Consider the following 24,734-nt stretch of genomic DNA (forward strand, 5'->3'; position numbering starts at 1 on the left):
CCACAAGGCAGCGAGGCAGTGGTTGATAGGTGCCAGTGCCTGCACACCATATCTCTGGGGCCCACTGCTGCTCCGAGATCCCCTGCCAAGTTAGCCTGGAGCCGCAAGACCCCAGTTACCATGTGTGGCCACGGGGAGGCCTGGCAGGAGTCTTGGTGAAGGAGAGGCTATGTACTGGCAAGGGAAGGCTTACACGCTAGGATGCTTCCCTATTCGCCACAAAGGCTAGCCAGCGGCAGCAAGCTAAGGGCAGGAGGGACACAAGCGGGTTGGAAGAACACGTGCACCTTCCTTCCAACTACACACTGCTGCACTAGACGCATCACAACACCCTGTGTGTATGTACACACACACACACACACACACACACACACACACACATATATATATATACACATATATATATATATATATATATACACACACACACACACACACACACACACACACACACACGCATGCACAAAGGTGCTTCATTTGTTATAAGTTAGGTACAGTAAATCAGGCCCGCACTGCACTGTCTCATAAAGGGATGTAAATAAAACCCGGGCCAAAAGAACAGGGCCTACCCGCAGAGGAAGTCCTGCTGGGCAAGAGAGGGAACAGGAAGTGCTAGAGGAACGAGAGAGGTGCAGGGGTCATACTGCAGTTGGCCACTGTATCAAAGGACAATAGTTGCATACTAAGGGCGCTGTGATTTGCAGAGCTGCTGGGGTGAGCAAGGAAACGTACAACTTTCACTTTGTTCGTGCATGGGAATATATGGCCGACATGTTAAAGTAGACCCTAAACCCCCTAGTCTCTTTCTGGTTCTCTCTCTGTCCCTCATTCTGTCTATCATACTCTCTCTCCCTCCCACACACACACACACACACACACACACCCTTCCAGCTGCCCTGTGTGAATGATTGATGAAGACAAGGAGACACAGCTCCCCTCCAAGCCGATTTGGATGCTAGTTATCAACACGACCCCTGACCCCCCGTCCACTCTGATGACATCATCAACACAAGACAGCACACCAGCAATCAAATCAACACCGTCCCCCCTGTACCCCTATCTGACAGGCAGGGGACAGGAAAAAAAAAACAAAACACAGGATAGGATAGGGGAGGACAGACACCGGGGGGATAAAATAAACAGTGACAGTGTTCGATACCTGGCATGTCGAAATAGAGATGAGGATGCCCGGGGTGTGCCCAAGGACACCACATAACAATGTTTGCGACAAATTACAGAAATCAGAGTGCAGCTCGTTGCTGGGATGAAAGACAGAAAGGAAGAACATGGGAAAAAAACACACACACACACACACACACACACACACACACACACACACACACACACACACACACACACGTACGTAAACGCACACACATGTACATGTGCACACACACAAACACACATGCATGCACGTGTGCAAAACATGCACACACACACACACACACACACACACATAGAACTACACACACAACCAAAGAACCACACATGCAACAGAATGCAGACACACACACACACACACACACACACACACACACACACACACACACACAGGGTTTTTATGGGGATATTCATAAGTTATAAGTTCCCTCTGGAAAAGCCCACCTGAGTCAAGAAGAAGACGAACTACATCCATCTTCCCAAAGAGAGCTGCCTCGTGGAGGGCACTGCCATTCTCCGTCTGAGAGGGTCAGAGAGAAGGGGGAAGACACAGTTAGTGCTCAGTCACGTTAACAGCTGAAAAGCCAGACCAAAACACAGCTCAAACGGGAGGTGAGGTAGCAGAGAAACGGCCCGGGGATTAGAAGCACAGCGAGACATTCAACAAGATTTCCACTTGATACGGCCTGACTGTTATGGGACAGACATTCTGGAAAACAAAAAAGAAAAAGAAAAAGAATATTTCTCTTTCTACGATTGGAATAAGGCCAGAGTGAGGTCAAACCGTTACAAAAGCCGTCTTTGTAACAGTGAGGAAGCCATGTGTGAAAACGGCCGACGTTAAATACAACCACATTTCCTGCCTCTCAAGACAGGCTGGATGTTGGCCCGCGTCAGCCTCCGGAGCCACCGATGGAAATATCAAGTACATGATGCAACACGTGGAAATGAGGGTGATGCTGAGCGCCATGGCCTCCATCTTGGATCACTGCTGAAGATGCAGTCAGTCAGTCAGTCAGTCAGTCGCTCCGGCGGCCTCACTGTTAACACAGCGGCATGCACGCAAGAGCGAGACGAGGAAAAAATTACACCAGCACCGCCTTACTGCAAGCCAAATTTCCCGTCAGAGACAAATTTAAACTTAATTACTATGCATACTCATACAAGCCTGCAGGAATCTGTGTATAAATATACACACACACACACACACACACACACACACACACACACACACACACACACACACACACACACACACACACATCCATACAAACAATGCAAAAGTGCCGTCCTTCGTGGGTGGTTTCTTAATTGCACCAATCGAAATTCAAAGTAAAACCAAAGCAGCAGGGGCATCATGGATCAATCGTTACTCTGGGCAAATTTGTTCTTACACACCCATGGGTTTTTTTTAGCCCTCGAGATTGTCTGACAGGTAGCAAGTAGCAAAGCATGATGGTTATTTGTAATTCATTCCTCCTAACATCTATTGACTATGTCTTGCAACAAGCAATCACCCAGGCCTGCAAAGACATCGGCGTTCGCCAATCGGTGTCAAAATTCAGGGGTTACCCAGGTTTCTACACTGGTCTCTCAGACAAACTTCAGGGCTAAAAAATCCCATGGGTGTGTAAGAACAAATTTGCCCATAGTAACGACTGATACATGAGACCCCTGGTGAGTATCCTTAACTGACGAGTGATCCAAGTCGTTTGCAAGGAAGCCGGGTCCACCAACATGACAGCACATCAAATCAACGCAGTTCTCCCACAGGAAGTATTATACGTACAGGACTACACCTTCCGTTTCCTCTGGAACAAAAGTACCATCAAGCACATCCAAAGAGACAAAGACGCGAGGGGAAACAGGCAACACATCAGCGGAATGGCAGCGACACGTGCAACCCGTGCGTTGTGTGTCCAGGAGTGGTCTGGAGTGGAGGGTCCGGATCCTCAGGGGAGCGGAACAGGTGTACATCTCATGCAAAATGCGAAGAGTGGCGAAGCGTGTGCGCTTCAAGCTACAGAATCAAACTGTGGGAGACTGGACAGGGATATCAGTCCTTCTCTCATGCACAAGAGGGCGGAGGAGGAGGACGTGGGTGTACAGGAAACCACCCATGAACTCCCAACCCCACCACCACCAAACACAGAACCCCCCTCTCCCCCTCTGGACACCCCCCCCCGTCATCTCTGTACCACTTCCTGTCCAGTTTCCCTTGGTGATTATGCGGCGATATCACAGGAAAATGAGGAAGGCAATTCACTCTCGCTGTGCTTCCAGGAATTCAAAGGCCAAATTTCAACTCTGCTTTCCTATTTGTTTTAGAGCTGGTAGGTGCTCTGCACTGGCGCTGCTCAAAGAACGCTGCAGTTTGGATGTTTCACTTGGAATTCACAGCTTAATGCTAACCGAAGTTGAAAGAGATGCCTAGTGTGTGTGTGTGTGTGTGTGTGTGTGTGTGTGTGTGTGTGTGTGTGTGTGTGTGTGTGTGTGTGTGTGTGTGTGTATATATGTGTGTGTGTAGAGACACAGTTATAGTGTCTGCATATTCATGTGTTCACGCCAAACTTGCTCTATGTTGGTTAACTGCCCACACAGCAGCAGGTAGTATCTCCGGTAGGGATTCCCCCTCATTATAATGAGAGAGAGAGAGAGAGAGAGAGAGAGAGAGAGAGAGAGAGGGGGGGGGGGGGGAGGAGAGAGAGAGGTAGGATGCTTCTTTATACATTATTCATTCACTTTCAGTCAGACCTATGCATGACTATCCAACAGGCTCTCACACACAGTCTCAAACACACACACACACCAAGGTGGCCATCTGTGATCCACTTCATGCATCCCCTCTTCACTGTCAACAGTATGGCTGACACTGTGGCCTGAGAGATAAAGCATGAGAGCGAGAGAGAGAGCAGTGGATGTGGATAGAAGAGGACAGGAATCAAAAGTCAACAGTGTTCATCTGTATGTGAAGGTGGAGAGCCAGAGAGATAAAGACAAACCATGACCCTCTATTATTATCATCTGCAAAGACAGAGACAGAGTAGTAGGTTGTGCAGAAGAGGATTGGAATGAAAGGCTTGTGGTGTTTGAGAGAGAGAGAGAGAGAGGGAGAGAGAGAGAGAGAGAGAGAGAGAGAGAGACTAGAGTGAAGCCATATCAAGGTCCTGTACTGTACATTTCTCTCAGTACAGAGAGCCTGAGGCCAAATCCCTGCCAAGAAACACAAGCCTCCTCTTCAGATTAAAGCACGTATACATACACACACACACACACACACACACACACAGCCGATAACAAGGACAGAAGCCCGGGAAGATGGAATAAATGCCAGTGAGTCATGCATCTTTGCTCTGCTACAAAAACACCAAGACATCCTCTGTCTCTACCAGGTCACTCCTGTTTCTCCAGAGCTGCAAGACATTTCAATATAGAGACACAAACACACACAGTTGCGCCCACAAATGCACACGAACGTCTCTAAACTGCAATGTCATTGAGGGAAATATTTCGTTCAAATATGTCTGCATATTCTTGGGAGTGTACGGTAAGAGAGCACAATGGGAGTGGGGGAAAGTGCAGTTTGACCGGCTGAGGAGAGCAACACTTCACGGCATCAGCTGGGTGCAGTCAGCGGACAGACATTCAAGTGTCTCCAGGCGTATGCAGACAGGCTCACAGGGGGAAACCATGAGTGGATTCGCAACTAGCATTGCTGATGTACCTCAGATGGTCGGGAGCAGGCACGGTACGCGATAGCTTAAAGAAAGAAGGTTGAATCAGTTCATCTGGACACAACGTTTACTGACAGATACCTTTCATCACTCATGTAAGTGACCTCTTCAGTCTCAACTGACTGCAGGTATCCCCACCCTTATCAACAATACAGCTGCACAACGACCAGCTCCATATGCAAATATGGGCGTGGCCCTGAACCGAGGGGTGGGGGGGCAAAGAGTACATCTGTCGCCATCTTACAATGCTGTGACTGCAAACATCCCCAAATCCTCTGTGAATAGTACACATGGCCACTGTAACTCTAGTTAATGGTCATGCCCATATTTGCATATGAAACCAGTGGCTGGTTTTTGGGGATACCTGCTGTCAGTTGAGCCTGAAGAGGTCACTTAGATGAGTAAGTACCGTAGCAGTAATAATGTAGGATCACAATAATGATAGCCAATAATAAAAACCAACGCCTCACATCTCCAGAGAACCTCATCCTTGCTTCTACCGTGATGAGTCATGTTGCAGTTATCAGTGATGACTAAAGATTAAAATCGAAATGATTAATAGATCAGAAAGGCCAAAAGCGAAATAGCCTTACAGATGTGATTAAATTCAGGGTTTCTGTCCTCTGCTCTGAAGTTAAGCGCATGGTGGTGAAAGTAAATAGTTTACCAATGCCGAGCAGATAGTTCTGCATGAGGGAACCGTAGCAGACGGAGCAGCAAAGCACGGAGCATTTTAATCAGACTGGCAACTTGGCAATGACTTACTGGATAGCTTGTTCTGAATATGAGAGGAGCGATGCAGACATGAGCCAATAACTTGTTAAGATTCAGAACTTGGAGCAGAGTCGAAATTTTCAGAACTACTTCATTTACTTCTCGGTACAGAACACACAGGGTAGATGAAACTGGGCTGTTAGCAGCGATGAAGTTTGGTGGCAAAGGTGTAGGAGTACACTGTCTGAGGGCTGACAAACAGATCTGAAGTATTTTCTGGGAGAAACACAGCAGGCACACAGAGTACAGTGAGGCAGGGCGTCCTGGTAGCATAGTGGTCTATTCCGTTGCCTACCAACATGGGGATCGCCCGTTCAAATCCCTGTGTTACCTCCAGCTTGGTCGGGAGTCCCTACAGACGCAACTGGCCGTGTCTGCGGGTGGAAGCCGGATGTGGGTATGTGTCCTGGTCGCTGCACTAGCGCCTCCTCTGGTCAGTCAAGTTGCCTGTTCGGGGGGGGAGGGGGAACTGGGGGGAATAGCATGATCCTCCCACATGCTACATCCCCCTGGTGAAACTCCTCACTGTCAGGTGAAAAGAAGCGGCTGGCGACTCCACATGTATCGGAGGAGCCATGTGGTAGTCTGCAGCCCTCCCCGGATCGGCTGAGGGGGTGGAGCAGCCACTGGGATGACTCAGAGAGTGGGGTGATTGGCCAGGTACAACTGGGGAGAAAGGGGGGGGGTGGTAGATGAATCTGGGGTGTTAGCGGCGATGACGTTGGGTGGCACAGGTGTAGGAGTGAATCGTCTGAGGGCTGACTACCAGATCTGCAGTATCCTGTGGGAGACACACACAGGGCACGGTGAGGCAGAATGGAGAGGAAGCCGGGCTGCAGCAGGCCGGGCTGCAGCAGACCGTGCAGCATGACGCCGGCTGCAGAGCAACAGCGGCGAGAGAGGTCACGACATTTCCAACAGATCTGACACACACCGCCGTGTCCTTGGCTCACCAGAGCCTGAACTGATTGCCTTAAGAGGAGAGGAGAGAAGGGGCGGAGGAGACGGGTGAACCCTCAGGACATTTCAGAAACACCTCGTCTTCCCCCTCCTCCTCCTTCTCCCTCTCTCAGTCTTCTCTCTCAATCAATTATTCATCCCTTTCCAGCACCACACCATGTGAGGCGTACCTTACACGTACTTGCAAACACATGCATACTCAACACACAAATACATGCACACACATGCAGTTGCACACATGCACGTAGATGTGAATCCATCTACCAATGTGTACACTAACTCAGAGGAGGAGGTGCAATCTATTTAGGCAGACGGCAGCTTATGTACACCACGCAAAGACACGCTTCAAAGTGCTGTCACTAAAATGCTGCCATGCTACCAAGGCTAGACAAGTGTGTCTGTGTGTGTGTGTGTGTACACTGTACTCTCATTAAAGACAGCCCTGAAGCTTTTAAATATTCACATACAGCAGGGGAAGAAGGAGTTTCAGGGTCACGGAGCCGAGGAAAGCGATTTCCTCGGGCAAAATGACAAAAACACTCTGCTCCAGTCCCATGGGGAATCAGATAAGCTAAAAAGGTCAAAGTCAAACCCCATCAAGTCAGGTTCAATTACCCTGTAGAGTAAGCAACCTGTTCCTCCAAGCCGCACAGCGCTGGTTCTGTCGCGCCGTGTAATGTGTACGACACTTGCTACATACTATTCCAATCTGTCTTCGTAAGTCGGAGAAATGTTGATGTAAAAATAACGAATGGTGATTTTCTCTCATTGCAGCCAATTTACTTTACTGAAACGGAGCTGACGAGGCATTCGTGGCAGCAAATCCCTGCTTCCTGGTGTCCATTAGGGGGCAATAGAGAGTCAAAACCCGGTGATAGATTAGTTCCAACAACCAAAATACAAACAAGAACGCAAAGTTGACCAATACTGGAGAGACGGCACATTTTTAACACTTTATAGTCACGGATGACAAAACACAGTCCCTCCAGCGTCTGATTCCTGAGCGCGTTTTTTTTTCTTTTTTCTGTTAAGACGATAAAAACGGTGACTGGGATTTGACACATTCAGTTATGCACAGCCTCTCAGTGACCTCGTCATGACCCCTGGACCATGAACTCTGACCCCTACGTACCAGACAGTTGACGTTCATGCCAGCCTCCAGCAGGGTCTGGACGGTGGTGTGGTGGCCGTTGCGTGCGGCCAGGTGCAGCGGTGTGTGTCGGTGGATGTGGCTCTTCATCAGGTTGGGGTGGGCACTTACCAACATACGGACGACCTAGAGACAGAGAGAGACAGGAGAGAGACAGAGAGCGAGCGAGAGCGAGCGAGAGCGAGAGAGGGTAAAAATGTTCAAGTAGATAATAGATGCAAAACTATTCACGTTTAGCTATCTTAACCATGATAGCTTGTATGTGAGTGTGTATATGTGTGCGACCGTGTGTGTTTTTCCTAAACTTGGCTACCTGCCCACAGAGCAGCAGGTTACTCAATAGGGATTTCCCCTCATTATTATGATGAGAGAGTGAAAATGTGTGTGTGTGTGTGTGTGTGTGTGTGTGTGTGTGTGAGAGAGAGAGAGAGCATGAGAGAGACTGTGCTGTTCATACATTATTCATTCCCACTAAGACAGACCTGTGCAGCTTGACTAAAATTACTGACGCCCTTACCAGAAAGAGTAAGTATGTACAGTATGTGTGTCTCAATTTGCAATGACTCTGTGTGTGTGTGTGTGTATGTGTGTGGTTTTCTATCCTCACTGGGACTCTAGATACTCGTAAACATTGTGAATTCAGAAACCACCAGCCTCGTTGGGGATATTTTTAGGTCCCCACAAGGTTAACGGTTATTTCTGACCAAGCGGTCAGTTTAGGGTTAGGGTTACAGTTAGGCTCAGGTCTAGTATTAAAATACATTTCTGCATCCGGGTAGCATGGCGGCCTATTCCGTTGCCTACCAACACAGGAATCGGCAGTTCAAATCCCTGTGTTACCTCCGGCTTGGTAGGGCGTCCCTACAGACACAATTGGCCGTGTCTGTGGGTGGAAAGCCGGATGTGGGTATGTGTCCTGGTCGTTGCACTGCCGCCTCCTCTGGTCGGTCGGGGCATCTGTTCGGGGGGGGGGACTGGGGGGGGGAAGTGTGATCCTTCCATGCGCTACGTGCCCCTGGCGAAATTCCTCACTGTCAGGTGAAAAGAAGCGGCTGGTGACTCCACATGTATCGGAGGAGGCATGTGGTAGTCTGCAGCCATCCCCGGATCAGCAGAGGGGTTGGAGAAGTAACCAGGACAGCTCGTAAGAGTGGGGTAACTGACTGGGTACAATTGGGGGGAAAAAAAATTCCTTTCATAAAGTGGGGGGAAAAAAGGGGTGGCACAGTGACCCAGTGGTTATCACTGTTGCCTCACAGCAAGAAGGTCCTGGATTCGAACCCCAGGCGGTCCCAGGTCCTTTCTGTGTGGAGTTTGCATGTTCTCCCAGTGTCTGCGTGGGTTTCCTCCGGGTGCTCCGATTTCCTCCCACCATCAAAAAGACATGCATGTTAGGGTTAATGCTCCTGTCTGTGCCCCTCAGCAAGGCAATGGAAAGAAGAACTTCTATTTCTTTTAACATTTTTGTAAAAAGGCTTGTCCTGATTATAAAAACAGTGAGATCCATCATTAATGCACTGTTTGGGGAAAAAAAAGGCAAACACAATTATCAGGTCACATTTAACACTGCCTATCATCACGCTTTTTCACACCAGAATTTCTGTCCTTTAACTCAGTGGTTCTCAACCTTTTTGGGGTCCTGGACCCCCTGTGTATTTTTGATCTACCCTGAGGACCTCTCCACCTGATCTTCGGGGAGGGGGGTTGCAATTTGATAGAAACAGTAGAAACTGCATTTTAAATTGCATTATAGCATTTATTCACTCTCTGGGGCAAAAATAAGAGCTTTCAGTTGTAACTTAGATATAGTTAACAAAACAGAATTCTTATGCAGTAACTTTCAGATATATGTAAAAAAACAGAATATGTATTCAGTAACTTTCAGATATATGTAACAACAGAATTTTTATGCAGTAACTTTTAACAATGCAAACGGGAGCGAGATCTCTTATTAAAATACAATAAAAACTAAGCGAATCAATAAATAATCTGAAATAACCGCTTTCCCCGTGTCCAACTGGACATACGGTACGGTGTTTTGGGACTTGTGGCCCCTGTTTCCACAAACCTGCAGGCGTCCATAAAGCGCCGCCAGGTCCAGAGGCGTCTCCTGTCGGCTGTTCCTCATGGCGGGGTCGGTGAGCTCCTGCAGGAGCACCGACACCACCTCCGAATGACCGTACTGAGCTGCACAGTGGAGCGCCGTCTCCCTCTCGAGGTTCTGTGGGTGGAGAGAGAGAGAGAGAGAGAGAGAGTGAGAGCGAGCGAGCGAGGATGAGGGATGGAGGAAGGCAAGAGTGGAGGTCAAGGATGAGGAGGAAAGGTAGGAGGTGGAAGAAATGAGAGGATTAGAGATGGGGGCTGCAAGCGGTGGCGGGATAAACAGACAAACAAGAGGGATGGAGATGGAAACGGGGAGGGAGGTGAGAAGAAAGAGCAGCAGCGTAAGATGAAGATGTTGGGGACAGTGTTGATGAACATGCGGGGTGGCAGCATATGAAGAGGGGAGAGATTTAGAGGGTGGGTGGAGGTGGGGTTGATGAGGGGCAGAAAAAAGCAGAGTGAAAGAGAAGCGACACATGAGTTCATTTCCTTTACTGAAACACTGACAAGACAAAACTCAAGCCTCAATGTTACATTTCCTAGATGAGGCCGGCAGACGTAGGCATGTCTCGATCAATACATCAAACGCACCACAACACCGTGTCCAGGTTTGGGAGAGCCGTCGGCGAAAATCTATCGCTCCCTGTCCATGTATGAGACAGCTCCATCTGGAACCTGAATGAGTTTTTTTCTCCAACCACCACTTCTTTCTACGTTTGTCTATAAGCAAGATACGAGGCTCCCTTTGATTTGTTTAAAGCTGAAATCCTGGATTTTCCTCCATTAATAAATAGCTGTGTCATTTATCTGGACCACGGAGTCAGGCTACATAATACTAACTGGCAACTTTACCAAGGTTCGAGAAACTCCCCATATACCGCTGTGGTAATGTTCGACCTGGTAGGACGAAAACGTGTGCAGCATCGAATACGTTCCTACTGAAACAGGGTAAAGTAGCGAAACATGAGGACCGTGTGGTGGCGCCTCTGTTGGACAGCTAATCTACCAATTCAACAGTCAATATTACTGTACAACAGTGTTCCCATAGAGTCTGATGTAGTTTGTAATACATTAGACTGTGTGTTAGTTTTAGGATGCCGTTTTTATTTATAAGGGTGGGAACTGTTTACTGCTAAGCTGACGGCACACAAGCGACAATGGCTGCTACACCTGGTTTGTAAGTTTCACTGCTGAAGTTAGATAAAAAAAAAAGATTTCAGCTTTAGCAGAGGGGCACAAGCAACAACGGTGTATTTACAGGATTATGATTTTATTGTCTTAAAACAAACTTGGCAGCACTTACTGAAATGCATAGTAACAATTCCCAAGCCTCATGTTTACAGCATCAAACCTAGTGCATAATTCTGGAGAGCTTTGGGCCACTTCATTTAAGGCGACAATATGTCCGTTCAGAGTCAGAATGAGTCTGACGCCATCCCCAGAATGCCCTTTGCAGCTCTCCATCTCCCCCCCCTGTTCCTCTGTGGTATATAACTCACACCCACCTCTGACTCATTGCGGATGCCTCGTGTTAGCCTAATGGTCACTTTTGGGCCCCCTTCGTACAACACCCCTTAAACTCTCTGAACCCCACCTCTTGACCCAGGTGCCTTTTTTGGACTCAAAAGGTTATATAAGGAGTAATGCCAATTACCCCACTCTTCCAAGCCGTCCCAGTAGCTGCTCCACCCCCTCTGCCGATCCGGGGAGGGCTGCAGACTACTACATGTCTCCTCTAATACATGTGGAGTTGCCAGCCGCTTCTTTTCACCTGACAGTGAGGAGTTTCACCAGAGGGACATAGCATGTGGGAGGATCACGCTATTCCCCCCAGTTCCCCCACCCCCCCAAACAGGCTCCCTGACCAACCAGAGGAGGCACTAGTGCAGCGACCAGGACACATACCCACATCCAGCTTCCCACCCGCAGACACGGCCAATTGTGTCTGTAGGGACGCCCAACCAAGCTAGAGGTAACACGGGGATTCGAACTGAATAGACCATCACGCTAACCGGACGCCATTTAAACGTACGTGTGTGTTTGCTGTTTTGATGCATGTTGTAAAAACTGCTCTGCCAGGGTCAATAAAGCTGACTGGACGGAACTACTGGGCTGGTTTGAAAGGAACAGCTCGGGCAGTGAGACGGGCCACGCGACAAGGCTGCCGTTTTACACAGCTCTAAGTGTTTTTATGAATGTGTATTTGTTTTAATGTACGTCTTTATGCCCACCTTGAAAACTGCCCTCCGGGGATAAGTGACATTTACTGAACCGCATAAAACGAAATTGAACTGGATCGAACGTAACGGATCAAGGATTGAGATGGTGCAATAGCGGGAATGTGGACGGCGATTAAGTCATTACCAAACCACAACTGTATTGGGAAATAAAATAAGGTGTCTCGTGGACCTGACCCCAACACTCTCATACATCCAACTCCTCCAATCTCTTATTACCAACAGCTGTAAGGAAAGTGATGGTATATGAAATCCAACGAGACAGACGGGCCCCGGTTGGTTTCAGGGGCACCGTGTGAGGACTAATGGTTGTTTCAGCATTGGGCGACTCTCGTGTGTCTGAGGAACCGTGAGCGTTTTCTTCTCCCCTGGGGGTCCCTGTCGGGTCCACAACAGTGCCGGTGGTCTTTGGGGTCCCACGACAGCTCTTGGTAAAAACGGCACAGTAATGAGTAGTAAACAGGGCATACGGACCCAGTATATGGACATAATAGAGAGACATAACAGATGTGCTGGGAGAGAGAGAGAGCGAGAGAGAGGAGGAAAGGGAAAGGGGATGCAGGAGTTATGTGTGTCTGTTGTTTATTGACAAGAAAACAGAGATAGTCACGCAAAACACACAAACACATTACTGGCCAGACTAGTAGCCAGAGGGCAAACACACACAACACTGTATAAGTGCAGCAGTCTTCAACATGGACAGAATAGAAAATACTGGGTAAAGAGCACTGGGGAAATGTGTGTGTGTGTATGTGTGTGTGTGTGTATTTTTTTGTGGGTGTTTGGTCAGGAACAAACCCTACATTTATCACATTGCTGAAAAGCTACACTAGGTAGTAAAACTGAGAGAACAAGGGAAGGACAGGAGGAAGGAGAGAGAGAAAGAAAGGGAAGAAGAAAGAGAGGATGGACATTCTTTCTGAAGATAAATTTTCTCCTTCTATAATCAGATATTTATCTCCCCTATCTCCCCACATCTTTCTCTCTTTCATCTCTCAATGCACGTCTATTCTTACTCCATTCCTCCCCTGAGCCATGACACCCCCCCTCACCCGCCCTCTCCCTCTCCCCCTCTTTTTATTTACCCCTGCAGTGAGAGTGAGCGAGATGGAGCGATACTGTATGTACAGTGCTGCTGAACGAGGGGGGACAGCCCCCCTTCTGTAGAGACACATGAACACTCTCAAATGCACAAGCGTGCAAGAACACACAAGCACATAATCCCAAGGCAATAACACGGCAGCCTGCTTAGGAGCGGCGCCTTAACAGCCAATCAAATCTCCCCATTCCCCCCCCCAAGACTGCACACCCCTCCATTGAGGGAAAAGTGGAACCTTCCACAGTAGTACGGAGGAGCACAGACCGGGGCCTGTGCAGGTCTGATTGCAGGTCTATTGTGCTGGAACTGCATTGGTTACACACTCATACACTGTCCTCATCAAACACCATAAATATGCTTCAACCACACGCAAAACCGCCGTGCATTCATACTCCGCCTTATCTCGGGTACCCGACAATACCCAGCAAGTGTTTGAGCTCTCATGAAATGTAAGGTTTTATTGAATCATTGTAATAGCACCTATACACACACACACACACACACACACACACACACACACACACACACACACACATGAATATGAATATGAAAACTCATAGACATATCTTGATTGTGACAAGAGCTGTCACAGGACAGCTGCGATGAAGACTGCGGCTATCATTAGGGACACGGAGGACCCGTTCTGTCTGGAGCCTTCAACAGACAATAAAGCTTTGTCAGTCCAATCCCCAACGCCCCACATTAGCAGCTTAAGATGGAGAGAATGCAATCTCCTGACAGAGAGAGAGGGAAGAGAGAGGACGAGTGGATGATGGTGAGAACGAGGGCGAGACATAGATAGTAGATAGACAATGAGAGCGAGAGAGAGAGCGAGAGAGAGAGAGAGGAAGAGAGGATGATAGTGAGAATGAGGGCGAGAGACAGATAGTATGATAGAGAAAGAGAAAGAGAGCGGAGGAGTGGATGATAGTGAAAACGAGGGCGAAAGACATATGATAGAGAAAATGAGAGCGAGAGAGTGAGAGAGGAAGAGGGGATGACAGTAAAAAACGAGGGTGAGAGACAGATATCATGATAGAGAAAAGGAGAGAGAGAGAGAGAGAGAGAGAGAGAGAGAGAGAGAGAGAGAGAGAGAGAGAGAGAGAGAGAGAGAGAGAGAGAGAGAGAGAGAGAGAGAGAGCCAGAATAGAGCAGGAGAGCTAGGCCACAAGGCAGACAAGGGGGAGGAAAGGAGAGAACATCCTTCCTCCATGTTTTCAGAGAAGGCTGTATATTTCCATTACCCTTCCTGTGGCAGCTTGCTGATATTATCTACCGCCTGGCGTATCGTTGCTGATTGGGCTCCAAGAAACAGCGATCTACTGACGCAACATCAACAGGCACAGCAGTGCATTATTGACATGCTCACACAAATGGCTATCAGCACGTGTCACTCAGCATAGGCTGCAGTTAACACTCAAGAATATACGAGGACTGCGTACGGCTTCAGCTCGTATGGAGAAAGACTTCTGTCAGTGGTTCATCAGAAGCACCACTATGATTACTACCCCAAACACACAAACAACACAGTAAAGTAGAAAGATTAGGTGCACATATGCATGATATTCTAACACACACACACATAAATCGTATCGGATGGCTAAAACTGCCATCTAATCTAAATCCCCAAGTATTAGACTAAGCAAACACCAACGTCCATGCAAATAAGCTGGCCTTATCAGAGATCCCAATGCTGAAATGAAATCAGAGCGGGTCATTGGAGGGATTCGTTTGAACACATGCCAAGTTACCTCTGATGGGCGGCTAGCAATACGAGTCCCCTTCACCCTACACGTCCATCTCACTATCCCCCTGTCTGCAGACAGCACCCGGGGAGGACTGGGTAAACTAACAGAGCGCAAACGACAAGCGCAAGCATGGACGATAGATGTCGTCTCTTTACGTTTGTTATTCTATTCTTCATGGATGTATGGATGTACCTATGCATGCATACATACGTGTATACACTGTATGTATGTATGCAATATGAGAGGCCGTACAAGCCACAATTCATTCTGGGCCCTCTCATATACATACATTCTCCTTTCACCTTTTACCTTCACCTCCCTTAATGTGAAAGGAGAATGTATGTTATGAGACGGCCAGAATGAATTATGGCTTGTACGACCCCTCATATTGCATGCATACATACATGTATATACTGTATGTATATACATGTATGCATATATATGCATAAAGGTGTGCATGTATATTTACGCATGTATGTATGAATGTAGTATGTACACATGTATCTATCTACATATCTTGCCAGACAGAGAAAAAAATTAAATAAAAGGAGACAATAAATAGGAGGTTGGATAAAAAAAAGAGGCTGAAGCTGAGGAAAAACACTGTACTGAGCTGGAAGGAGAAGAAAAACGGCGGTAGTTATTAAGTGAATGGAAAGTGAATGGAAAGTGCACGAAGCACTCAGGGCCAAGGTAAGTGAATAATAAAGAAACACGATTAATAAAAGGAAAAATACAAAAGAGAGATGAGAGGATTGGGAAGGAACAAATAGATGCAATGAGTGAAGAGGCGAGTGAGGGAGCGAGCGAGAGAGAAGAAAGAGCGAGAAAGAGGGCGAGAGAGAGAGAGGAGCAAGATAGAGAGCGAGCGAGTGAGAGAGAGAGGAGCAAGATAGAGAGCGAGTGAGTGAGAGAGCGAGAGAGAGAGGTAGGTAGGTGGGTAAGGGAGCAGGACCGGAGAGCAGCTGTCCAGTGGCTAACACTTCACATCCAATTGACCCATCTCTTCCACTCTCTGACATACAGCATGGGAGGGAGTCCAAAGACAAACACACACACAAACACACACTGAAATGTTTATATGAACTAAAACTTGTAAAAATCAATATGCAGCAGTGGAAATTCCCAAAAGAAAAACCTCCCCAGTGCAGCATGTTGTAATGACATCAAGGCCTTGTTGACGTTGAATTACTCGACTACACACCAAGTATCCCAGCGCTAACCCTGTAATGTAATGTCAATGACCGGTTCATGCCTGCTGCAGCGATATGGAGCCGGAGGACAGGAAAGTGTCCTCCGGCTCCGTGAGGCTCTGGGTGGACTCCTTGCCAACGGTTGGCTTAGTGGCGGCTGGTGTTTGAGGAAACCTCTTCCCAGGGAGTTTTGTAGGAGTGCCATGTGTTCCCACAGAGGGCACGTCACATACTGAAACTCTTCCAGAGGTGTGTGTGTGTGGGGGGGGGGGGCATCAGGAAACACATGGTTTCATTTACAAGTGTGGTAGCGGCGTGTGCGGACCCGCGTGCGCGCACAACCACTCTGTGCAGAAGACGAAACACGCACGTACAAACCCGAAAGGACAAACCGCACAATTGTGCAAACACGCACGGCGGGCTCCAACCTCGCGACCTTTCACCTTTTCACCTCTGCCCTAGTTCACACAGTCTCTGCAGCTCTCCCGGGGGCCCCTGCTGCACCTGGGGAAAGGCCTAAAGGAAATATTAACAATATTACACCCACAAACACACACACATGGCTACCCATAAAACACCTCAAACTTCCCAAGTCATTCACACCCACAAGTCATTTCCTTTCTTAATTTGCATTACCCCCCACCCCCACCCTCTCTCTCTCTCTCTCACATCAACTCGCTCCTTCTAGCTCCCTCAACTGAGGTGCAGTTTTAAAGAGAATTAGGATGAGGAGGGAGAGAGATGAGAGATGGAGAGCGAGCGAGACAGAGAGACTATGAGAGGGAGGGGGAGAGAGAGACCATGAGAGGGAGGGAGGGAGGGAGGGAGGGAGGGAGGGAGGGAGGGAGGGAGATAGAAAGAAATGATAGAGAGAGCATGGGAGAGAGGGGGAGAGAGAGAGAGAGAATGGCGTAACCTTCCATCCTCCTGCTGGTGGAAAAGAAAACATTCCATGTATGTGTCTGGTGTCTGCAGCACTGAGGGACATACTTGATATAGTCATGGACACACACACACACACACACACACACACACGAGTCACATTCATGTTGATCCTTATAGAAACCGCACATGGAAGAAGGCCCAGAGGTTTCTGGCTGTTTCCCACACATAGACTACATCTGCTCTCCCTCGCTGGGGTAAATAAACCACCAGGGCCGTTTCTCAAGCCAACTAATGATGTCGCTGACCAAAAGTATTGGTTCAATACTGCTTTAATTTTACTCCCTTTGGAAAAAAACATCACATGTACTCAATCAACAACCTGGGGAAGGCTGCCCTGTTGACGCAGGGCTGCTGAAGTGCCTCTGAGCACGGGCGTATACATAAGGCAAACGACATGTGATGATGAAACGGGCAGCTGTCTAAACTGCTACACACGCTGGACTCCATCTTGAAAAATAACCTCAAATAGTAAATAGCTGGGGCAAGCTGTTAATATTCTGATATTCGACCTAGAACATGCCACGGTTAAAAATGCCTGAGCAAGGGGCGTCCAGGCAGCATAGCTGTCAATTCCGTTGCCTACCAACAGGGGGATCGCCAGTTCGAATCCCCGTGTTACCTCTGGCTTGGTCGGGCGTCCCTACAGACACAACTGGCCATGTCTGCGGGTGGGAAACTGGATGCGAGTATGTGTCCTGGTTGCTGCACTAGCGCCTCCTCTGGTCAGTCAGGGTGCCTGTTCGGGGGGGGGGAGACTGGGGGGAATAGCGTGATCCTCCCACGCGCTACATCCCCCTGGTGAAACTCTTCACTGTCAGGTGAAAAGAAGCGGCTGGTGACTCCACATGTATGGGAGGAGGCATGTGGTAGTCTGGCAGCCCTCCCCGGATCGGCACAGGGGGGTGGAGCAGCGACCGGGACAACTCGGAAGAGTGGGGTAATTGACCGGGTACAATTGGGGAGAAAAAGAGGGGGGGGGGATAAATAAAAAATACCTGAGCATTGAAAAGGAGAAGGATCTGGTACGGGACATATGGTCTAGACTTTGAAACCTGCACACAACACACTTCCTCTCTTTCTGTTGTCTCCCTTTCAGTTCCACCTGCTGGTTTTGGCGCGGAGGCTCAGCACTAGAGAGGAAATTCAGGATGAGGATTTCTCTTTCACCCCTTCTGCCTCTGCCCCCCCCTGCCCCCCATCTCCCATCCACACGTACAAGGCATGAATACAAACACTGCAAACAACGCACCCATGGAAACATACAGGTGACCCTATGGCACAAGCTGTAGGATACAAGCAATCTCTCTCTCTCTCTCTCTCACACACACACACACACACTCAAACGCAGTCAATATAAACAAACAGCTGTGAATAGGAGCTGCTGGGACCAATTAGGTCATAAACAGCGGGCTGGAGCTGGTTCAACACCACCCAATAACACAGACCAACCTTCAAGAAAACGGGCTACTGGCACAGCTACACGTTCGTAACCCCACTTCTCCTCCCCGCCTCGCTTTCTAATAAAGCCAGTTTCCGCCTCCAGTTTTTACCCACCCGTACCCATTCTGTTATTCCTTACTATTCAACATGCGCTGGGCATATAACAGATCACTCCCGTCACATTTCTCCACCACCTTCCTTCCTTTGTGCACTCTCTCTTGCTCTGTGTGTGTGTGTGTCTCTCTCTCTCTTTGTGTGTCTGTGTGCTGTCTCTCTCTCATGCGCTCTCTCTCTCTCTGTGTCTGTGTGTCTCTCTCTCTTTGTGTCTGTGTGTGTTGTCTGTCGCGCTCTCTTTCTCTGTCTCTCGTTTTCTCTGTGTCTGTGTCTCTCTCTCCCGCTCTCTATCTCTCTCTGTGTATGTCTCTCTCTGTCTCTCTTTCTCTCGCTCTCCGTCTCTGTGTGCGTGTCTCTCTCTCTTTGTATTTCTCTCTCTCCATGTCTCTCTTTCTCTGTCTCTCTCTCGCTCTCTCTGTCTGTGTGTGTGTGCACGCGGGTCTCTCTCTCTCTCTCTCTCTCTCTCTCTCTCTCTCTCTCTCTCTCTCTCTCTCTCTCTCTCTCTCTCTCTCTCTCTCTCTCTCTCTCTCTCTCTCTCCCCCGGTCTCTGTGTGTCTCTCTCTGTGTGTATGTCTCTCTCTCTCTCTCCATCTCTGTGTCTCTTGTGCTAAAATAGAACAGACATTAAGACGGAGCGTGCGCCCTCTCTGAATCGGGCAATAAAACTGAGCATAAACAGCAGAGTGAAAAGCCATAAACTAAACACACACACACACACACGCACGTGCACGCAGACTCAACCTCTGACACAAGTAGATGGTGTGGATGTGCAGACTTATATCATTGAAAATGGGTTAATGTGCAGCCGATGGCCTGCAGCTGTAAGTGAGATAATGTGTGTGTGTGTGTGTGTCGGAGTCGCTATATCACACTGACTAATGTATGCAGGTATCGGGCTCAAACAAACAGACCACGGGGGATATATATGGAGCGAGGGCATCGTAAACACATACGTGGTCTATAAATTCCAACGCATGAATTTATGCCTGTGTACTGCGACACATGCACCCGACAATGCGAGCTGCAGAGGCTGCTGGGCTGGGCTCAGACGAGGGGAAACGGTCATACATGCTCCCGCTAAGCACTCAACGCTCGCCGCCCCCTTCCAGCTCTGTGAGCACGTGTGCCGACCTGTACAATCAGCATCTTTGGTGATTTGTGAGTCTACTGTGCGCTGCCTTACAGAAGCCCTCTCAGCACTACACAGCACTGACACGCTGGGGGGGGGGGGGAAATGACCCTCTTCTCTTGCTGACGAAACCCCGTCACGTCCGGGGTGAGGGATGCCATTTATCACGGCAAATAATTTGGCCCTAACAACTCTCAGAGGGAAACAATTTAGCTAATGGCTACAAAGGGAAATGTGCTTATTTGGCAGAGTAAATAGTGATCCAGTAACCTGAGGGCAGCCATTATGGTACCGCTGTGAAAATCTCTCGGGGGAGGGGGGGTGGGTTATTTTAGCCACAATAGTTGGTTAAAAAAAAATGTAACGCCTCATCAAACACCGTGCTCATCTCAAAAGCGACACATCGATACGCTGTGACATCATCGGTTTGCCGTGCACGTACCAGGGCCCGGGGGTGGACGGGTGCGGTGGGTCATTCTCGCTGATGAGGGATGACAGGAGCGGCGGGGCTGAGCGCTCCCCAAGCAGAGATGCTCACCCTTCCTGTCAGATGGTTAGAGATCCGCACCACTAGACAACTAAGAAAATGAGACCAAACCCGTAGTGGTGTTTACCTCGGATGCAGCGTGGTGAAGTGAAACAGCAGAATATCTGGAGTGCCATGAGGGCGAACTTCGACCCAATCCCGATTCCACCCCCCACCTGGCCCTACCTCTAGTTTTGGAATGCCCTCTACTGGGTAGCAGCCCTTCGGAATGGAGCTACACAGAAAGGGTTTGAAATCTTTACCTAGGAAATGGGATGCCACTTGTTACATCATGACCATCATCATTATGTCTGCTGCTCGGAATTTTATAAGTTGCCTGGTTTGCTCAGGACAGGGTCGTAACATTATAGTACTGTAAATTTTATATTAAAGCCTGTTGCTTGCTACCATTATCAACTATTATAGTGACAAATCTGATCAAATTTACAAGACAGAACAAGACAGATTAATCTATTGACAATAGCCAGGAAGCATGTTTACACATCCGTGATTTTAGTGCAGCCCTGCCAGCAGAAACTTCTCCCCTGGGTCACACAACATGAAGGAATCTTCACACTTCTTTGCTATCGGTTGAGGCTATGGATTTGCCGGTTAAAGTTCACCAAAGTCGAACTCCAACCAAAGCAAACATGCAAATTTCCTTCGCTACCGGAGGCAAATGTTTTATTCACCCCTTCGCTTACATAGAATAGAAGGGAATGGAAGTCGAATATTTGCTAATAATAATATCGCGCATGTGTGATCGTACCCTTACTCTTATTTCATCAACAACTGATTTCAACGGCTATCATTAACTGTCTGTGTCAACAATGGACATGCTTTAAAATCCCTGTTAAATATTCAGACAACCTGGCTACAACAACGCACACAGGGAGATGCCACCAGTGAAGCGAGCAAGAATATCAGATGCTAGCGCTAACGCTCATCCTTCATTTCTAACTGAACGATGAACAGCAGTGTACAGATTAACACATACCAGTAAAAATAATTATATACCTAAAAAGTAGCAAGCTAGCTAGTAGTGTTTACTCAAGTTGTTATTTAATTTGTTTACTATGTGGTTATTTATTCATTTTATTTAATGTTATATGCATGTTGTGTTACAAAGTGTGGAAGAACTGCTAGTTAAGCTAGGTTACAAGCTAGCGACATTTGCTTCCACTTTATTGTTTGGACTCTAATATTATTTGGCTGTTTAGCAACAAGCCGCTTGTGGTGGAGCTACATTTTTTGGTGGAAGAAATGTTATTCGCACATGTTAACACACTCCCTCTTATGTTTTACTTCTTAAACATTACATACACTTAACGGATATGTGATTTCACTGATTCGTCATGGATTCAACAGAGGAAGCATATGGGATGGGAGCTTGGATCAGATTCATTAAACAGTGCTCTAAAACGACATCTGGATCGGAGAAGGCGAAGCTGCTTTGACGCTTACCTGTTGGTTGACCCGGCAGTGTGAGGGCCCATGGTGAATGAGGATGCGAACGATGTCCACGTCTCCCCTCCAGGCGGCCAGGTGCAGGGGGAAGCAGCCCTTGCTGTCGGCCACATTGGTGGAGGCCTCAAACTGGAGTAGCTTCAGCACTACATCCCTGTGAGAGGGAAGAGTGAAAGAGAGAGATCAACACCGAAAAACAGCGAGAGAGAGAGAGATATGCAGGTCAGCATACAGAAACAAAAACAGCCCAAGAAATGGGACAAACGTATAAGTAGAAAGACAGACAGACAGATAGGGAGGGAGGGTGGAGGGAGATTAGTCAGGGTGCAGACAACATTGCCTCCTTGTTACTTACTAATAAAATCCCATTTCGATTACTCAAACAGACAAAGTGACACATCATAGCGCTGACTTTTCTGCTGAGGAAAGGTGAGGCGCTTCGTTTGCATTCACAGTGTCAGAGTCAGAGGAAGGGGAGCGGAGGCAGTAAAGGGCAAAATCTCTCCATGGAGTTGAGCAAAAGTAGCACAGATTCCTAATGAATCGCACCGCGAACTTCATTCATTTAAAATTCACCCTATTTATCGTTAAAAGTCGATTCTACAGGAATTACATCAGCGGATCACATGGTCGAACTAAAGGCGTGCTTTCAGTGAAGTGCAGATCTCCACCAGGCGTACGCAGCTCCCCTTCTCTGGTATTCAAACTTGGCGACAAACCACCCCTTTTTTTTTGTCTATCGGGAGAAGGGAAGTACACGCACACACTGACAGAAAACCAGTGTTTTCCCTGCCATTATTAGACTTTTGCACAGCACACAAGTCGAATGACTGGGAAATACAGGAAAAAAAAGTTTTACATATGCAGTGTTCAAGTTAAAAAAATCTCCCTAATAAAAACGTTTTGCCTGTCAGTCTGCAGATACACAGCCTCCTAGGTGGGCCCTCGCACTAATGCGACCAAATCTAATATGAAATGACGGATATCAAGCTATCATAATTTTAACACCCTTATTAAAAGACTTCAAATGGGGGCACCCGGGTGGCGGGGCGGTGGAAGGGCCAGTGGAGAGGACAATGGCGGTGTGCGGCAGCAACCCTGGACGTGCGGCCGGCCCTTCTCGCAGATCTCCTCACACATCCACACACCCCTCTTCAGCCTCCCCCCGCCCGTCCCCCTCAACCCCTTGCCCCACTTTTTAGCCTTTTTCTGAATTATGCAGTGGGTGGTGTGAAGTTACACTTTAAAGTCAAACATAATAATTAAAGTTGTTTTCTGTTTAAATAATTTAAATTCAGCTTAGATACCAAAGCTCTTCTGGCTCTCTTCGTCAGTAACCATGTCTCCAGTCTATGTGTTAATTGCTAGTTCTCCTTACCGCCGCTACCTAAAATCACCCTCTACAGTGAGCTTTATGTTAGCCGCCTCGTTTTCATTCTAGCATTGCATTTTTTTTCGGCCCCCTCTCTCCCTTCTCTTCCACTTGATCTGAAGTAGGAAATCCACATAATTGCCCCCAAAACACAGTGTTAATCCTTCAATTCTGCTAAAGTGGGCTAGCGGTCAGGCTAAAGCTAATCCAGAGTGTGAAAGGGATTTATCAGCAGGCCCAGGTGAAGGAAGCAAGCAGTGCCACAATGAGGCGTGTGCATCCACGCGCTAACACGCAACCAAGAGATGCATGCACGCATGCACGCGCACACACACACACACACACACACACACACACACACCATCCAAACAAACAACATGAACACACTTGCTCGTGTGGAAACTGGCTGAATACACAGCCAGTTTCCTATTTTCATGTTACTCATTCACATCTACATCTGACAGTCACCCCTGAGCTGAAAGAGATTCAATTTAATTTCTATGTTGCCATGTAAAACCTCTTTAACCGTCGTAGCGAATTCAGGGGGCAGCCGGGAAGCGAACCCGGGTCGCCCGCACCACGGGCGACTGCATTAACCAGTCAACTAAAGGGTCCAACCCGTTAGCCAAGGGCTAGCGAGTCTAGTCATCCATGGTTGTTACACTACCCCCCCCCCCGCCCCTTTGGGAAGCACGTCCCCACGCTTCAGCATATCAGCTCCCTCACGCCTCTGGGTGCACACACTTCCGATGGCCTCACGGTCCCACCATCCAACTTCTGACACCAAAGTGGCGAATTCAGGGGGCATCCGGGAAGCCGCTGCCGGGAAACGAATCCCGCACCACGCCCGCACCACAAGCGACTGCGCTAACCAGTCATCTAGAGCAGTGGTTCTCAACCTTTTTGGGGTCCTGGACCCCCTGTGTATTTTTGATCTACCCTGAGGACCCCTCCACCTGATCTTGGGGGAGGGGGGTTGCAATTTGATAGAAACAGTAGAAACTGCATTTTAAATTGCATTATAGCATTTATTCACTCTTTGGGGCAAAAATAAGAGCTTTCAGTTGTAACTTAGATATATGTAACAAAACAGAATATATATTCAGTAACTTTCAGATATATGTAACAAAACAGAATTTTTATGCAGTAACTTTTAACAATGCAAACGGGAGCGAGATCTCTTATTAAAATACAATAAATTACACTTGTGAAACAGTTGTAATTAGAGAAAAAAGTCCTGTTACCCTTTATAGTTTAGGTAGATAAAGGTCTCAGTCACATTTGAGTAAAATAATCCTATTTCTATAAATGTCATAGGATCTTTTTTTTTAAAGATATTTTATTTTCACTGACCCCTTGCAATTACACCACGGACCACTAGGGGTCCGCGGACCCCCGGTTGAGAAACACTGATCTAGACCTTTATCTACCTAAACTATAAAGGGTAACAGTACTTTTTTCTCTAATTACATCTGTTTCACAAGTGTAATTTATTGTATTTTAATAAGAGATCTCGCTCCCGTTTGCATTGTTAAAAGTTACTGCATAAAAATTCTGTTTTGTTACATATATCTGAAAGTTA

General features: G+C 47.8%; 1 protein-coding gene across 9 annotated transcripts in view; it reads right to left on the minus strand.

Moving 5' to 3' along the window:
• Positions 1 to 24,734, minus strand: part of anks1b (ankyrin repeat and sterile alpha motif domain containing 1B) — a 351,867-nt gene that overhangs the window by 227,268 nt on the left and 99,865 nt on the right. For 8 of the 9 annotated variants that reach the window (XM_056275649.1, XM_056275648.1, XM_056275652.1 and 5 more), the window contains exons 1-2: positions 2,951 to 3,131; positions 1,606 to 1,681 (exon numbers count right to left, since the gene is read on the minus strand). In XM_056275649.1, the coding sequence (XP_056131624.1) occupies positions 1,606 to 1,636 (31 nt within the window). In that variant the 5' untranslated portion in view covers positions 1,637 to 1,681; positions 2,951 to 3,131. Of the gene's footprint in view, positions 1 to 1,605; positions 1,682 to 2,950; positions 3,132 to 7,761; positions 7,906 to 9,847; positions 10,001 to 21,777; positions 21,935 to 24,734 lie in introns of those variants that run through there. The other variant, XM_056275653.1, reaches the window with a different exon arrangement.

The sequence above is a fragment of the Lampris incognitus genome, chromosome 3, assembly GCF_029633865.1.
Source record: "Lampris incognitus isolate fLamInc1 chromosome 3, fLamInc1.hap2, whole genome shotgun sequence".
In the NCBI taxonomy this organism is placed as follows: domain Eukaryota; kingdom Metazoa; phylum Chordata; class Actinopteri; order Lampriformes; family Lampridae; genus Lampris; species Lampris incognitus.